This window comes from Schistocerca piceifrons, chromosome 6 (genome assembly GCF_021461385.2).
Source record: "Schistocerca piceifrons isolate TAMUIC-IGC-003096 chromosome 6, iqSchPice1.1, whole genome shotgun sequence".
NCBI lineage: Eukaryota > Metazoa > Arthropoda > Insecta > Orthoptera > Acrididae > Schistocerca > Schistocerca piceifrons.
This window is the reverse complement of record NC_060143.1, coordinates 425,897,300-425,916,256: the sequence shown is the minus strand read 5'-3', so window position 1 is coordinate 425,916,256 and position 18,957 is coordinate 425,897,300. Positions and strand designations below refer to the sequence as shown.

At 37.8% G+C, this 18,957-nt stretch overlaps 1 protein-coding gene across 1 annotated transcript in view; it reads right to left on the bottom strand.

The window, feature by feature from the left end:
* The window catches only part of LOC124803361 (neural-cadherin-like), a 333,705-nt gene that overhangs the window by 35,548 nt on the left and 279,200 nt on the right, over positions 1-18,957 (bottom strand). Inside the window, 3 exon segments of the mRNA XM_047264547.1 lie at positions 1,983-2,169; positions 2,276-2,389; positions 15,657-16,001. Coding sequence (XP_047120503.1) covers positions 1,983-2,169; positions 2,276-2,389; positions 15,657-16,001 — 646 coding nt within the window.

The following is an 18,957-nucleotide window of genomic DNA, read 5'->3' as shown; positions in this document are numbered from 1 at the left end:
AACACTGTTCATGAGCCAATTGATGATGAAAAATCAGAGATGCACATAAGGCCACCCACTGATGTTAATGATTTTGGCATAGAGCATGCAATACTCATAACCTGATTTTTCATCCTTCTCCACTGCATGGAAGTGTTGCATGATGGTGGAATGATCACAGTTCATCACATTTGTCAGTTCTTGAGCACAATGACATGGATCATTGAGATATAACACATTTAAACAATTTTCATCAAGCCCTGAAGGTCTTCCTGAATGTGGGGAGTCACTAACGTCTAAATTATCCTCCTTAAAATGAGAAAACTATTAATGAAATTATCCTCATACATGGCACAAATGTTTCTGGCTGCCTCTGCTGTGGTCATCCCTCTACTGAATTCAAGCAGAAGAATATGTTGGAAATGTTCCAATTTCTCCACTTGGAACTCGGTTTTATAGCATCCACAGCTCCTCTCACTATTTTCAAATGATAAAAGGATAATATCTAAACACAAATAACAACAATGAACTACAAATAAAGAAGGACAATCAATTGATAAATTCATAGAAACCAGAATACCAACATGAAAACAATATTGCCACAAACTTATGCACCAACAAAATATGTTTCAAATGACAATTACTTTTGTGTTGAGCTAGGCTGGTGTTAAGACTTCTTTTTGTGTTCCAGCATATAGTTGTCCAAACCTACATTGATTTTACATCCTACGTGCCACTAGTGGATGTAATATATCTTTTGCCATTCTGAAGTATTCTTTTATCTTCTTGGTGAGTCTAAAGATCATTTCAGCCACATGGTTGGCCAACAGCTTCCTGAAGCAATCCATAGTCTTGTTAATAAGAAGGAGGAAAACTTTCCACATTCCTCAATAGCTCTGGCTTTCTCTGTTCTTAGACTGAGTAACAATGGGGCCAGGCAGAGATAATGATGCAATTGGCAGCCTGTGACAGATGATGGCGATATCTACGCAGCTCTATATATGCAGAGGACTCTTGAGCTCTTCATGCAGTTGCTGTTTTACCTCTGAAAATGTCTCCTGCCATTGGAGGCAAAATGTCAGGAATAGTTGTAGACATCAACTACCATCTCCCAGACTGAAAGTTTTAACTGTAGTAAACACCAACCATGAAAAACTACACTGTATGACTAAATATTTTGTTTTGTTGACACTGAACTATAAACCAGTTCCTCTGAGGGCTTCAGTTAAGCTTCTTGAGTGGGAACTTAATTTCTCTTTCAATGTCTCTTACGAGAATTATGTCATGAACACTAGCCAATATGGAATAATGGCATGACCTTATACGGGTATATAACTTAAAGCACTTTTTCTATTATTATGGTGAAGAGAAATGGTGACGGAGTGCCACTCTGTGACACCAGAATGGGCACTGGAGCCATTTGTAATGAAAATTTTAACTTTTAGACTGAAGCTGTGATTTGTCTGTACATATTTAGGTTGAATTTATAAATAATTGTGGAATTCCAAGTTCTCTCCTAGCCCATCACAAATAGTTTATATTATCACTTTCAAATGATTTTTGAAGCCAACAGCATGTGCACTTCTAAGCCACATTCATATTTGTTGACGATCAAGATTCCTGATATAAAAATGTGAGCTACAGTAACTTCGTCTGTAACTGCCCAAAATTAACAAACAGGAAAAAGAATGACACAGTCTGGTGAAACATAAACCGGCTCAAAGAAAAAATATTTGATTTGGACTCATAATAGCACTATGATTAAATTTTACATGGAAATTGACGTGTGAAAACAAATAGAAAAGTTGTAGTAAAGATCTGTGTTCAGAAATGCCCCATTGAGTGATGTACATAGTACTCTAGCTAATTAATCCAGGAACTTTGTATTGGTTGTGGAAATGGATTGACAACAGGAACAAATGCAAAGTAATAACCTTGTTTTCGGAGAACAATGAAATATAAATGGATGACAATTTAATATTGTGAGTTTGCTGAACACTTACCATTTCTGTAATCGCCATAAATTTCCAACAAGTTCATGCCTGTGAACTCTGCTCTTCCTCCAGCATGCACACCTTCCTTTTTATCAATTATCAGCCACTGATGACCCTCGAAAAGTAATGTCTGATTATGTCATGTGAATTCACCATCATCTATCTGAAGAACAGATGATGAACCATAACGTGAAACCTAAAATTTCCATTAAACTATAATTTAATTTACAGTGCAGTGTGAAGATGATTTGTAGACACCAAATTTTTTAATGCTATCTTAGATGTAACTTGGCTAGACCTACCTTTGCTGTATGCCAGTAGCCATCGTCCACAGATATGTAACACAAGCAGATGTATTTCTCTTCATTGTGTTTACTGTTTAAATTGTATCTAAAATATAAGTTTCCATGCTTTATCTAAAACATATCAATTTTACTATCAATGATGGATTCATCATAATGATCAATGACAGAAGAAATAATAATTAGATCAGCAAAACAACCATGTAAATATTTAAATCTAGAGCCATATGCTATACTCCTTTAATGGGAAGAAAATTGGAGAAAGCAAGAAACATTTCAATTTTAAAAATCAAAATGTTAATTTCAGTTGCTTGTAACTTAATAAAAAAAGACAGAAAATGTTATCTACAAATTGTCTGTCTAATTTGGTTATGTTTTGTTTAAAAACTTATTTCATTTGTATATTGTGAGAGGGTTATCATTAATTTTATTTATTCTACAGCTTTGACATATGGTTATGATACAAAATAAAGGGCACAAAGTAATATCTCATTACACCTCTGAACACTGATCATTACAACATCAGTCTAGATTTTTGTTCTTAAATAAAACAAAAATATATACTATTTCCTGGAATAATAATTCACATGTGTAATACAAGCATATAATAAATAAATATGATAAATACAGTTAAGAGACAATTAACTAATACACAAGGTGATTGACAAAGATATATAAATATTTTAATATGTTATTCACATGTAAAACTAAAGAATGTTTAGTTACACAGTTACAGCTAATTAAATATGTTGCCTGAAATTTAGCAACTTTGCTAATATGGAACCATTACAAAACTGTATGAGATTAAAGTAAAGCAAGATTTCCATTTATTTTGTTGTTACTGGTCTGGTGAATCTAATAAAATATATCCCAGACGTGTATCTGCAGTAGTTTTCCAGAACATCCTGAGAAGCAAAGATTTTTATACAGGTAAATCTCTTTACTTTCCATTAAGAATGTACAAACATTTATTTCATTGTTGGCAACCATCAGTGAGTTGTTTCAGTCATTTCCTAACCTTGAAATGAGTTTTCTTTGCTTCTCTGGTTGTTCTGGAAAACTACTGCAGATACACATCTGGGACATGTTTTGTCAGATTTACCAGATCACTAATAACAAAATAAATGGAAATCGTGCTTTACTTTAACCTCGTACGGTTTTCTGATGGCTTCATATTAGTGAAGCTGCTAAATTTCAGGGAAAATCTTTTATTAGCTTTAACTATGTAACTAAACATTTGCAGACCTATGTTTATAAGAACCTTTTTTCTTTAGTTTTACTTGTGAAATAACATATTAAAATATTTGCATATCTTCGTGAATCACCCTGTATATTGTATGTTTTTCTAGGTTCTGATGAAAGATGGTTTTCCCAGACAGGTGGCAGCATACTTGAGAACCCCATAAATTCAAATATAAAAATATTACTTATGAAGAACTCGTAAAATTAATTAATTGATTCCTGAATCATGGGACTGTAATTTATTGTTAGTATTCTAGAGGAAAATGTTTATAGTAAAACTAATTTATAGTCACACTAACTTGCTGACACATTGACTAAATCTCAGCAAACACAAATAAAAGCATTGAAGGGTGTGGAACATAAGTAGTATAAATACAGGAATAAAATTCTATTACAAACTGCATCGTGTGATACAGTAATATATGTTATTATGTTCTATTAACAGAAATCAGTTAAATATTTTAATTTTATCATATAAAGGTACATGGTTTTTTTTCAATAAAGATGTGACTGATTTCTTTTTCTATCCCTCTCCCAACTAACAAGTTTTCAGTCTCCTATAATTACAACACTAAATAAACTACGTATCACCCACTCTTATTTTGGATCCAGACTTTGGGCGAGCACAGGCTAAGTTTGAAGCAAGTATTTCTGTTCACTGTTATGTTTTAATTTATAAGTTATTGCACATTATTTCTTTCCATATGAACTATAGAATTAATGTTATGTAACAAAGATGAGTACATCAAACAATGGAAACTCCAGATAGGAATATCAACAATGTAGAAAAAGGTAGATTCCTACATACCATAAAGAAGACACATTAAGTTGCAAACAGGCACAATCAGAAGACACTTACATGGAGCTTTTGGCCACAGTCTTCATCAGCAAAAGAGAAACAAACACCGTTCATACACAAAAGCAAGCATGCATCATGCACACTAGACCGCCAACTCCAGCATCTCGGGTTGGAATGGCGCTCTGGCCCAAGATGCTGGAGTTGGCGGTCATGTGTGCATAATGTGTGCTTGCTTGTGTGTAAATGGTGTGTGTTTCTCTTTTGCTGGTGAAGGCTGTGTCCAAAAGCTCTATGCAAGTGTCTTAATTGTGCCTGTCTACAACATAGCACATCTTCTTTATGTTAAGTAGCTGTCAATCTCTTCTTACAAAGATGAGTACATGTTACATATCTCTATTCTGAAAAGAAAGATACACCTACACTCAAGGAAAAATTTTTTTTTCATATTATGTGATGGATGGTTGAGTCTTTATTAATCTAAGTTCTTATTGGTGGTTAATTTTATTATACATATATGTCATTACACTATCATATGATTTATTTTGACTATAACATTACTTTATTTTTAATAAATTAGCTGTTACCCACAGCTGCACTCACATGTCAGTAGGTTTGTTATGATGAGTGATGGTGAGTAAGTAAGCTACTGCACATGCTGTAACATCAGCTGCCCTCATGTGTCTGCCTATTTGGAAAAGTATAGCTCATGATAAGCTCCCCACTATCACCCCTCCCAAGCTGTCCCCATGCATGAGCCATTGGCATGAGCAACATCGCTGCCTAACAATGTGTACAGAGGGGGATAAGTAGGTACGAGCAGCTGTGCATCATGCTATTGAAGTATCTGTACATTACACAACATACACATTATAATGTAACTGGAAAGATACAACATCTACTCACCAAGTGGCAGTAGGACACACACATATAAAAAGAGGCTTTGCTGATAAACAAACAAATGGACTTTTTATATGTGTGTTCTGCTGCTGCTTGGTCAATAGATTTTTTATCAATCCAATTACATTATACTGTCAAAAATTAATTATTTTCGTTTTTATAAGCCCATGTAGCCATCATTCCTTCTTATGTAATCATCTTGTCAGTCTTTGTTGTCATCGGTCTTATTCACAGTCATCTGTTTTCTACCTTATGTCCTAGTCCGTTTATTTATCTGTAAAACCTTTTTTTAAATGTGTGTTCTTCTGCTGCCACTTGGTGAGTAGATTTTTTATTTAGCCATTTACATCATATTGTATTAGCCCAGTGGCCATCATTCCTTCTTATGTAACCCTCATGTCAGTCTTTGTTCTCATCTGTCTTGCTCAAAGTTTGTCTGTTTTCTACCTTATGTGCTAGTCCATTCATTTATTTATCTGTAAAACATTTTTTATATGTGTGTTCTCCTGCTACCACTTTCTGAGTAAATTTTTTATCTATCTAATTACATTATTGTGTCACAAATTGATTATTTTTGTTAACATATACACTAAGCAACAAATAATGTGGAAGTATGGATTCAACACATTGAAGACTGCAAAGCATTGTATTCATTACTCTGAAATGTACCATGTTGCCCGTATCAATCAATAAAACATTTTTGCAAGTATGATAAAGTTAAAAAGTTACAGTAAATAGCTTTTCCAAGAGTAATTATTTTTCTTTAATTTGCATAATATTCTTCAAATCAATAAGTATCTTGTGCTACACACATTCTAATGTATTATAAGGTCTTGAGATGAAAATATTATATGCCACATACCAGACAAAACAATTTCATCATCTTCTTTTGGATATTTGCCCTTGTCAATTTTTAACAATAAATCAATTTAGTTTTCATCCAGCTCAATGTTTATGACATCATATCTCCTGAACTATGTGTTGTACAATGACATAATTTTGTTTGTGCATTCAGTGACATATGTGGATACTTGTCAAGATGACATTATGTTCTAGCTGGAGACCCAATATGAATGTAATTATCTGGATTCTGTTTGCAAAATGTGTTGCGAGTGTAATTAGCAGTAAAGAAATAATAAATGTAAATGTCATGCATGTTGTGGCAGTCTTTCATGCATCTTAGTGTTTATGACATCACATGTCCTGAACTATCAGTCAGTACAATGACATAATCTTGATACATTCAGTAGCACATGTGAACACAGCCAGCAAAATGTGGCACATATATAGTTAGTAGCAAAGAAGTATTAAATTAAAATGTCATGCCTGATGCAACAGTTTTACTGCATGAACTGTGAAAATTTAGTAAGTGAAGAACTTTTTCCTTTCGTCATTTTGTGGTGGTTGTAAGGGAGAAATGGTTTTTTAAAGGTTTGAAATTATGTGTAAAGTTTGTTGAAAGTCAGTAAGTGCTCTCATTCTCAAATAATGGATGAATAAAGTATAGGTGTTGTGGCCTGTATTCCCTTTTCACTCCCACTCCTTCAATAGATAGGTTGTTCTTATCATCACAGTGATTCTTTCCAGGCAGTAAGTGATATGTGTAGGAAGTTTGGTTGAAATTGGTTCTGTGGTTTCAGAGGAAATGTGTAAAGTACATACATTTCTGTAATATATGGATATATTTTTTCCCATGATCTGATTTTAATGAAATAAAGCCTACAGAGTGACCAAAGCTATCCTCAAGTTACGTGCAACAACCCCATGAAAATTTATCTAGTAGGTTTGGAGAAACATGTTCAAACAAACACACAGACACAACTGTTTTATTTTTAGTACAGATCTGACTGGAATTGATTTCAGTCATCAGAAAACGAAAGAAGAGCAGGAAGGAACTGAAACTTTCATTTTCCTGGTTACATTTCATGATTCTACATTGATAATATTTTATAGCTTAAAAATTTTGTTTCGTTTCATAGTGAGGATATGATTTCACTGGTTTGTCATGTAACAGACTTCATAGTGTGGGCACACTTTCATTGGCCCATTGTACAACAGGCCTCACAGTGAGTACACACTCTCAGTGACACACCACATGATGGGTCTCAACATTAAAAGGTTAATCAGCATCTGACAAGTTAACAATCTAGATTAGCATACAGGGTGTTCCAGATGAAGTGGATGCCTATGTAACTTACAAAACAATAGGTGAGAGAAATATTTATTGAGATAGGTCCACATAGGATATGTTACACTTTCTGTGGGGGCTATGAACGTATTTTACTGAGCTCTTTTCCAGAGCAATGAGATACAGTTTCGTAAACAGAACATTAGGTTTTTCAATCATGTAGCTGATGTATTTAAAACATCTGTGTACAAATCATTGTAAATCACATTTCTATCATGTTTAATTTGGGATACAGAAACCTTTGAAGTGTTAGGAGTGGATGCAACATGCTGTACACACTAGCTGCCTGTGTTCTGATGGATGCTCTGGTAGTGGAATGCTGATTTAAGTGAGGTGTTCAAATGTGTCCCAGGCTTCTGAGTGTGCAACATAATGTGCCTTCAAATGATACGCAGACAAGATGTAACGTCGTTGGTCTCATGGAGTGACAAGCTTCCTTGATGCGCCATTTGAAGTCATTTGGGGTTGTGTGTTTAGTGACATAAATACAATTCTTTAGGGACTCCCACAAAAAGAAACCTGCTAGCGTTAAATTAGTGGACAGTGTGTGCCATTCCTGAGGACCATGGCATCGCAACCATCTTCCAGGAAAAGTGCTGTTCTGTCCTTGCACAACATCACATGCAAAATGGCTGGGCGACTATTGTGCTATATCCACAAATGGCCTTAAATGTCTAGAGGAACATTTTCAAGGAGAGTACCTAAACTGTCAACAGTAAAAGCTTGATACATTTCACCTGTTTTACGGTACAAAATAGAAATGAGTAGAAATCAGAAATTTTCTTATTAAAACTCACTAACATTGCCTCAGGCAAATTCAGGTCATGCCAGAGACAGAGGCTGAAGCAGGAAGCAAGCTATTATGTCACAAGTAGGTCAAGTCACGATGCGGTCTGCTGAGGAAGGAATAAGCATTCAGTAGAAAAGGTGATGGAAAACCTAAGGAAGTGAGACAAGCATACTTGTCAGTTTGTAAGCATGTTGCAAGAAAATGTTATCTATTTCATGAAAGCACTTAGTCAGGAACTAAAACAGCAGTTAACAGCCTATTAAGTGAATGTAGCAGAACAAGGAGCACACATTCAGTCACTACAAACTGAGTTTTGCATCACAGCCTTACATTTGCTCCCTTTAAATACCCCAGCTCTTGTCATGAGTTGATCATTGGAGTTGATGGCATTCACAGTAATAGCACTCGATTCCATGATTATGATACTTTAGTGAATCTATGTTTTAGACGCTCCAGCACAGTTTATGAATTAGCCAAAGGTGTGCTAAGGTGATGGCCTTCACTGGATGAGCTTCATGCCACTTGCCACCTACGATTTACTGATGGGGAGACTGAGTGTCTTTCAGCAGCATCATGTCCCATAGTACTGCCAATACGACTTCAATGCAGAAGCCAGCAACAGGGCCTCTTGGGACCCACGTTCCTGTTCAACGCTCAGGTGCCTTTGGGTGCTGAAACCCACCAGGAGTAGTGAGGAGACCAACCGACCACATGACTACTGACACCAGGTATATTGCGGATGGGTCATCAAGGGTCACTGTAGAATTTGTAGAGGGACTGAGGACACTCTGCAGCCAGAGTGTGAGAACCATTTCATGCTGGGGAGCTGCCGTACTGCTCATCAGCAGCCGCTGTGCCACCAGGGTTGCTGACATCAAACAGTGAGCTGATTCATAGGACATCAGCTAGACTCGAACATACAGCTGAATTAGCAACAGCCAAGGCTGCCACAGAAGAACGATGACTTGTTAACATTGTGAATAAATAACTGAACTCTAATAATGTTTTACTGGCATTGCTGACACTTCACAGGTTCCTAACAGCTATCCTGACTTCACGCAGTGGTGTCTCTGCTCTGCCTTTTGTAATGACGATGTAGTGTGGATTGCTGATTTCATCCCTAAGAATTCTACACAACACATTTAAGGACTACCTCCATTGACAATCAACAGGACATAACCACCCAAGATTTTCTGTGGCCCAGTAAACCATATTATGATGGTTCACTACATCATAATTTGTGAATGTTGATTCATGGGAGAACCTAATGCTTTGTAAGGGTTCAGAGTGAAATTATGGACAGCCCATTCAGAGACAGTAATTCTCTGATTGAAAATATTCCTATGCAGCTCCTGTGTCAGTGACAGATAGTACTACGAGCTATACAGATGTAAGGGTGATACCAGTGACTGCAGCAACACCTTGTAAGCTGACAGAGGATCTGTGGTGTTTTGCAGCTATGGAAACATCTCCATCTCTTCACTTCTTGCTGGTCTTCATCTGTCACTGCCATGCATTCTCAGACTACTTGTTTCTAAAGTTGTTGATCACCGCATAAGAGTGTAATGGCTGCTGGAGCTCTTCAAACAGGATATCTCATAGCATACGGCATGGTTGTGCTTCATTGGCATCACTTCAGCATTTGCTGAGCATCAGCAACATGTCAGTATACTGGTCAGATGCAAGCCATGTTTATTTGGTGTCAGTATCTGTGGCACACTGAATGCGATTTGTTTGTGTGGTTTGACCTGCTGTGTATATGGCGGTGTAAGGCAACAGTTGGCAGCCTAATGGAACATGACATCTAATATCGCATTGAGGAAGCTTGTAACTCCATGACACCACATTACATCCTGCCTGCTGCTCATTCAGGAGGCACACTGCACTGCATATTCAGGAACATGGACTCACATTTGAACACTGTTCTAATGTTATGCCCCACAATAAGACTGGTCACATTTGCTTGGAAATGAAACACACATCCAATTTCTGGAGACCAAGATCATCTTTAACAATACAAAGGAGACTTTGTATCTTTTTGCTAATAGGAGTAAAGACCACTGAGTGCCATGTTTTTGCTGGAGTCGACTGATCTTTCCAGAGATTGTGCCAGCGTAATCAGAAGATTATGGTTTCTGAAACTTTGACCTACCGTTACATAATTTCTTTGGAATACCTGATGTCTCTACATCTCTTCCATGCATAGAATCTTCTTTGATTATTCTTAAACCAGATGTTAGCAATGATTTAATTGCACTCTGTGCAAAATCCCAACGATTGTCTTCACCTGTTATTCTTTTCCACAGTCCATATTCTCCTGTTTTTTGCCTTCCTTCCTTTTCCTACCATCAAATTCCAGTCAGTCATCACAATTAAATTTCTGTGAATTTAAAAATTTTACTAGCTGACTGAATGTTTAAAGAAGTTTCAGGCTTGCTGCCAGTTGTCATCTGTGGTATTTTGAATGGGCACTTGCCAGTCATCTTCAGGTGAGCCATTGGAGACTCCCACTGTCCCACAATTTGTTAGTGTATTATGCGTAGTCTACACATGCATTAAGACAGTGGTTACATACTGACCACACTACCTAGAAGGCAGTGCTCTTGGTGGTGGAATTGCAGAACTCTACTGTCCCAGGATTGTTGCTCATCACAGCCATTGGTGTACTGTGCCTTCTTTAGGGGTGAAAATTGTGGAAATGATTGGGTCTACACATTATCAAATCAGTAACCATTATCATGGCTCATCAAATTTCCCCACAGATTCTTTAACAATGGAGTCCCAAAATACTGTTGTTTTGGCTAAAATTATAAATTTATCTTATGCCACTGAATATCCAGTGGAAGATACAATGTTCAGCAGTAGCAGACTTGGTTGTTTGCACAAGGCAGGAGTAACATCGATGTTCAGTGCAGCATTCATGTTCAGTGCAGTGTTCTTGCCTGGTGCACCTAGTCTGACCAACATAGGATGTACCATACTGGCAAGGCATTTTGTAGATTCCAGTCTTCTGTGATAACAAACCATCCTTCACTGACCCCAGGGGGTAGAAAACCAGTTTAACCTGAAACTTCTGGAGGATTCTACCTATCTTGAATGAAACATTGCCAACAAAGGAAAGACAAGCTAGTGATTCTGCTGACACACTATCCTCTTTATCTGCTTCCAGGTTTTTGCCTTTAACTTACAGTGTCCTATTAATTTAGGGGCCATAATATCCAATTTCTCTGAACAATGGTTTTTAGGTGGGTGAATTATTTAAGCAATTTTTATGGATCTGGAACTGTGTGTGCAAGTCTTAAAAGACTCATAGTTTGCAAGGGGTGACATCAACTCAATTACTGCAAATACAAACATGTGTTAGTGGGCTTCTGATAAAGTGAATGCCTCAGAGAGCAAAGGCAGAAAACCATCTTTATTCATTTCTGTAGAGACCTGAATGCTCTTTTGAATGGAGTTCAGGTGATGTAAAAACTCCTATTTACTCCATGAGGCAACATTGTGAAAGTATTTTCTACATGCCTCCAAAATACAGTTGGTTTGAAGACTGCTGATTCCAGTGCTCTCTCTTCAAAATCCTCCCTGAGAAGTTGGCCACCTTATGAAAAGGGGGTTATCCTTGGTGACCCATCAGTTTGTTCAAAAAATTATTGGTTGGATAAAAAATAAATTGAAGAAAGAGCATGCCAAAAGGAAGCAGTGTTGTCTGCTGAAATTTATTACTAATTACAATGGAACCTCCATTTTACATTCTCCTGTTTTACATTTTTTTGTGAGTCTACGACATAAATTCATAGCTCCTGTGAAAATAAATAAATAAATAAATAAATAATAATAATGCTAAAAATTCCCCAATTTTGCATTCTTACTCGAAGCCTTGCTTGACTTTGTCCCGTTTTCTTTCTATTGACAGTTGATGTGGTTGTACAAGTTATAAGTGGTTCAAAAGACATGACATGGATGTTGGAGGAATTAAGGGAATATTTTAGCCCATTGTGAAGAGGGAAGATGTGAGAGAGGAAATGCTGATGTAATCCGCAATCAGTGTTGCCAACACAGCTTGCAACATTTAGCTTCACTGCACAATTATGATACGACTACTGCTAGGTTGCAGCAGTAAAGGAAAACAAGATAGTTGACACGAAGTGTTCGAACTAAGCCAATATGTGATGAAGGAGCCCAGCCACCAACTTTTCCTGTGCCACGTGTAAGTCAGTCTCATCTTTTTGCATGTATTTCCATTGTACTGTATTCAGCAAGAACATCAATCATCAACCTTTTAAATTCAAACACTGAGTCTCAAAGAATATGTTCAGTCATAACTGAGGAAACATTGCCCATTTCCAGTTAGTGAACTCTTATTGACTGGCGATTTGTTAAGTCACCCAATAGGCAGTGCAGCTACCATACAACACTAACACACATAAAATAAGCTAACCTACTCTATGTGTGAAGAGGGGAGTGGCTATTCAGTGGCGAAAGTGCAAGTAGGGATTAAAGCATTTTGTGAAGTGCTGAAAATATATTTTTCATGCACATGATGTGCTATGTATGACAGAGATGCCACAGAGAAATAGTACAAGGGTTTTGTGATAGCACATTTTAAAAACTTTTGTGTTCAAATCCAATGTGACACAGTTGCAACAATTACATACACTACTCATGTATATAATTTGCACCACACACACCAAACACTGTAGATTGTAAAGCCTGGCAGCATTGACAAAGGGCATGAAGTAAACTTAGGCACCTAAGCTTTCTTTCAAATTTACATTTTACACAGTGTACAGAAATTCACTGAGCCAACTTCTAACAAGCTTGTAATGTTAACTGGGGAAGAAAACTCAGATTTTTACATCTCATTTGCCTCATAAAGACTAAAACAACACTTTAATAGTGGTGAGCATATGAAGTGCGGCTCATAAGAAAAGCATTAAACAATAACAGCAATGGCGGCAAAGAATTTCATTAAGCAGATGTCCGTATTTATGCTTATGGTTTAATCACTTAGCTGCTGTGCTGTTTTTGGTTTAATTCACCATGTTCATCAAGTTTTGCTTTTTTCCAGGTGAGCACAAAGGATGATCTCTCAAAAACGCATAATTTGTGGTTGTATCATGTTGGAAAAATGGTACAGTTACCAATTTCAATTTTTGTATGAATTTTTACTTGCTGTTACACATCTGTGATTTTTTAAGAACTGATGAAATCCATTATCACAAATTATTACAGGAACATCGTATTGTACTTTTAATTTCCTCCACTTAGATAGGTTTTACACAAAGTATTGGAGAGGACTGCGACTATTAATCATATTTGCCAATTACATGTGGTTTTACTCACATGTTGGTGAGTTTTAACATTTTCTTCAATTCTCCATTTTCCTCAATTTTGCATTTTTAAAGTCTGGACTGCACGAAAACATAAAATAAGGGTTTCACTAAAGTGCCAAATACTCTGTGAGGGAGAGACCTCTGTAAAGGGTGATACTACATCAAAACTAACAAAACACTCTGAACTGCCTAGAGGAAGAGCTCCCAGTCTACTGATAAAATCACCTGAGTTACATATACACTATGTGATCAAAAGTATCCAGAGAGTGTCAAAAACATACTTTTTTCATATTAGGCGCATTGTGCTGCCACCTACTGCCACGTACTCCATATGCTCGTAGACATTAGATGTCGTGAGAGAGCAGAATGGGGCACTCTGTGGAACTCACGGACTTCGAACGTGTTCAGGTGACTGGATGTCACTTGTGTCATAAGTTTGTAAATGAGATTTCTACACTGCTTAACATCCCTAGGTCCACTGTTTCCAATGTGATAGTGCAGTGGAAACGTGAAGGGACACATACAGCACAAAAGCGTACAGGCTGATCTGCCCTGTTGACTGATAGAGACTGCCTACAGTTGAAGAGGGTTGTAATGTGTAATAGGCAGACATTTATCCAGACCATTATACAGGAATTACAAACTGCATCAGGATCCACTGCAAGTACTATGACAGATAAGCAGGAGGTGAGAAAACTTTGATTTCATGGTCGAGTGGCTGCTCATAAGCCACACATCATGCCTGTAAATGCCAAACAGCGCCTCACTTGGTGTAAGGAGTGTAAACATAGGACAATTGAACAGTGGAAAAAGGTTGTGTGGAGTGACAAATCTGGTACACAATGTGGCAATCCGATGGAAGGGCATGGTGAATGCCCGGTGAATGTTGTCTGCCAGCATGTGTAGTGCCAACAGTAAAATTCGGAAGCAATGGTGTTATGGTGTGATGCACCTCCTGTTGTTTTGCATGGCACAATCACAGCACAGGCCTACAATGATGTTTTAGGCACATTCTTGCTTCCCACTGTTGAAGAGCAATTCGGGGATGGTGATCGCATCTTTTAACACGATCGAGCACCTGTTCATAATGCATGATCTGTGGCAGGTGGCAGTGTGGTTACATGACAATAACAACCCTGTAATGGACTTGCCTGCACAGAGTCCTGATCTGGATCCAATAGAACATCTTTCGGATGTTTTGGAATGCTGACTTCATGCCAGGTGTCACCGACTGACATCGGTACCTCTCCTCAGTGCAGCATTCCATGAAGAATGGGCTGCCATTCCCCAAGAAACCTTCCAGCACCTGACTGAACATATACCTCCGAGAGTGGAAGCTGTCATCAAGGCTAAGGGTAGACCAACACCATATTGAATTTGAGCGTTACCAATGGAGGGCACTATGGACTTCTAAGTCATTTTCAGCCTGTTGTCCAGATATTTTTGATCACATAGCGCACGATGTCAGCTGTTACCCACCAACAGTCTCAGCAAGGAAGCAAGATGTTTAGGTAACTCAATATGCATTATTTAAGACATTTTTTAAGAAACAGAAATGTTGAAGCACTATAACAGTGTTATTATAAACAGTAACAGAATATATATTTCACCTTACAGCAGCTTTTTGCAAAATACACGGCATTCACCTAAAGCTGGTTCTCTTATGTTGTTATGCAATAACACATCCACTGAATGCAGGTAGCCATTATTTCTCAGAATTACTTCACCACATAAGTTTACAAGTATTTTATTAATGTAATTATATGAGTTTTTTAATTTTATTAGATAAAAAATATACTCACCAAGCAGCAGCAGAATACACACATAAAAGACTGCCATAGTTAGCAAGTTTTTGGAGCCAGTGGCTCTTTCTTCAAGCAGAAGGGTTGAAAGGGAAGGAAGTTTCCTAGGCCTCTCCAGTACTTTTCCTTCACCCTTCTTCCTTCCCTTTCAACCCTTCTGCCTGAAGAAGGAGCCATGGGCTCCGAAAGCTTGCAATCACAACAGTCTTTTATGCATGTGTTCTGCAGCCACTTGGTGAGTAGATTTTTGATCTATCCAATTAAATAATTTCACAATAATTGATTGTTTTCATTGTTATAATTATATGTGCTGATACATTAGCAGCATACCTCAAGGATGGCATATTCATTTGTGTATTGGTCAGAAAGACGAAACAGCTCTCCTTCTGGCTCCTCTGTTCGGAACCTAAGCTGTACGGATGTTGAAAAATTGTCACTTTCAAAGGAAAGAGCAAATTTTATGTAGCTATGAGGCAGGAATGTGACTGGCTGTGTGGGCTCAGAGCAACTATGCCCAGTCCACCCGCCATCACACAAACACCAAGGTGATTCATCTGTAAGGTCAGCTTGGCATGTCCCATGAGCAGAACAATCTAAAGAGTGACATGCAGCATCTGTCTGTGGACAGCCAACTACCGTGTTGTTAGACAGCAGTGCATCAGATAGATCCAGTATCTGTAACAATGTAGTTCATTAATTAATTGCAGAATGATAGATGCATGCTACAATTAAAATAACTGGGGTCATATTTTAGCATACAAGAAATCATCTACTAAATTTCAACATTGTCTGAGGGCAGCACAAATACCAACAAAGAAAGAAAAATGTTTTCCCTCAGATATTGAAATATTTTAAAGTCTTTTTTTTCACCAGGATGACATAATCAGTACACCACTTAAAAAAAAAAGAAAATAAACATGAAATGGATATATTGCTACTTATCACATAAGTGTTAAGTTACTGACAGACACACTGAAAAAATATTTCTAGATACTAACAGCTATTCGAGTAAGCTCTTCATATGCTAGTGCTGCCTTTTGGAGTGTACAGGGATGTGGCAGGGACAGGATAGTAGGCCGTTAGGGGGCACTGGGCTGGCAATGGAGAGGAGAGATATAAAGAAAGGGAAAGGACTATGCAGGTGTGCTAGTGGGAGAGAAAATGTGTATAGGACTAAGTGGCAGCAGGGACGGGGATAGAGGCAGGCAAAGAACAGAGGACAGCGAATGCTGAGGTAAGGAGGATTACACGAATGAAGGTGGTAGGGAGACCTCCCACCTGTGTATTTCCGAAAAGCTGGTGTTGGTGGGAAGAATCCAGATGGCAAATTCTGTGAAGTCAATGAAGTCAAGAAAACTGTGTTGTTGTGTGCTCAGCGGCTAGGTGGTCAATGGTCAAGCTGTCTCTTGGTCACAGTTTGGCAGTGGCCATTCATGCACACAGACAGCTTCTTAGTCATCACGCCCACATATCTTCACCTACATTTACATACACACTCCGCAAGCCACCATATGTGTATAGTTGAGGGTACGATGTACCACTACTGGTCATCTCATCTCCTGTTCCAGTTGCCAATAGAGTGAGGGAAAAACTACTGTCTTTATGCCTCTGTATGAGCCATAATTTCTCGTCTTTATGGTCCTTACACAAAATTCTTGTTCTGCAGCCAGCTTGAAATGCCAGTTCTCTAAAGTTTTTCAATAGTGATTCTTGAAAAGAATATTGCCTTCCCTCCAGGGATTCCCACTCGAGTTCCCGAAGCATCTCCATTGTTTGAACCTACTGGTAACAAACCTGGCAACCTGCCTCTGAATTGCTTTGATGTCTTCCTTTACAGTGAGCTGTTGTGGATCTCAAACATTTGGGCAGTACTTAAGAATAGTTCACACTAACATCCTATATGTGCTCTCATTTACAGATAATCCACACTTTCCTATAATTCTTCCTATAAACCAAGGCCAACTTCTTATCTTCTCTGCCACAATCCTCAAATGCTCTTTCTATTTTGTATTGCTCTGTCATGTTATAATAATGTCGTGTGACTAGGGCCTCCCATGGGGTAGACCATTCGCTGGGTACAAGTCTTTCGATTTGATGCCACTTTGGCAACTTGTGTGTCGATGGGAATGAAATGATGATGATTAGGACAACACAACACCCAGTCCCTGAGCAGAGAAAATCTCTGACCCAGCCGGGAATCAAATCCGGACCCTTAGGATTGACATTCTGTCGTGCTGATCAATCAGCTATCAGGGGCGGACGCTCTGTCATGTTATGCCTAGATATTTAAACGACCCCACTGTATTAGGCAGGACATTATTAAAGCTGAATCTGAACATTACAGGTTTGGTTTTTCTACTCACCTTTATTACCTTACATTTTTCTACTTTTAGAGCTAGCTGCTATTCATCACAGTCAAACCCTGGCAGTGAACATGAGGGGTGTTCCTTTGTGGCTGGTCAGTGGGCATATGGGGAACGGTAGGTGATTGGGCAGACAAAATTCTGTCAATACCAGAAGAAAACCTGAATGAGACCTGCTGTTACCAGCTTTAGATTAGGCAACGGATTTAGCACAATGTTAGTTTGAAAATGAAATCAGTTTTATTTACATACCAGTAGCTTAGAGTCTGATGGATCACAAAGTCAGAAGTATGCAAGTCTTGAGCATTTTTTAGTTTGAGGCAGTTTGATCAATAGATAATACATGGGAGGGCCCTGTGGGTGCAGTTCCAGTTTTCAACTTCAGAAATAAAGTAATGTTTTCAAGAGGGGGATTAAAAATCAGGGCAAAAGTCAATCATCGACAATACTCACTGATGACATTGCTATTCTCAGTAATAGTGAAGAATCACAGGACCTGTTGTGGACGAACAGCCTAATAAATACAGAATATTGAATGAGGGTAAACCAAAGAAAGGCAAAAGTAGTGAGGATTAGCAAACATGAACTTAATCATAAACTTAACATCAAAACTGGTGACAACCAAGTAGATGAGGAGAATGAATTCTACTACCCTCGAAGCAAACTAACATGTGACAAATGAAGCAAGAGGACATGAAAAACACACTAGCACGGGCAAAGAGGGCATTTCTAATTAAAAAGAAGTCTACTATTATCAAACATTGACCTCAATTTGCTGAAGAAATGTCTGAGAAAGTATTTTTTGAGCACAGCACTCTATCATAGTGATTCATGTACTGTGCAAAACTGGAAATGAAGAGAATTGAAGTGTTTGAGATGTATAGAAAGTTGTTGAAAAGTAGATGGATTGAGAAGATATGAAATGAGGAGGACCTCTGCAGAATCTGTGAGGAAAGTAACATTTATATTGACAAGAAGAAGCAACAGGATGATAGGACATGTTTTAAGACAACAGGAATAGCATCCATAGTACTTGATGAAGCTATAGAGGGTAAAAACTGTAGACAAAGACAGAGACTGGAATATATCCAACAAATAATTGAGATAGTTGGGAGCAGCATAGGAGAGGAAGTAATGGCATGCCATATCAAACTGGTTATAAGCCTGATTACTAATGTACAAACATTTCCTTTTTTCCATGATATGTGTTGCATGGACACTGCATGAACATTGAATGCAAAAAAACTAATTATGTGCAATATGGAAAA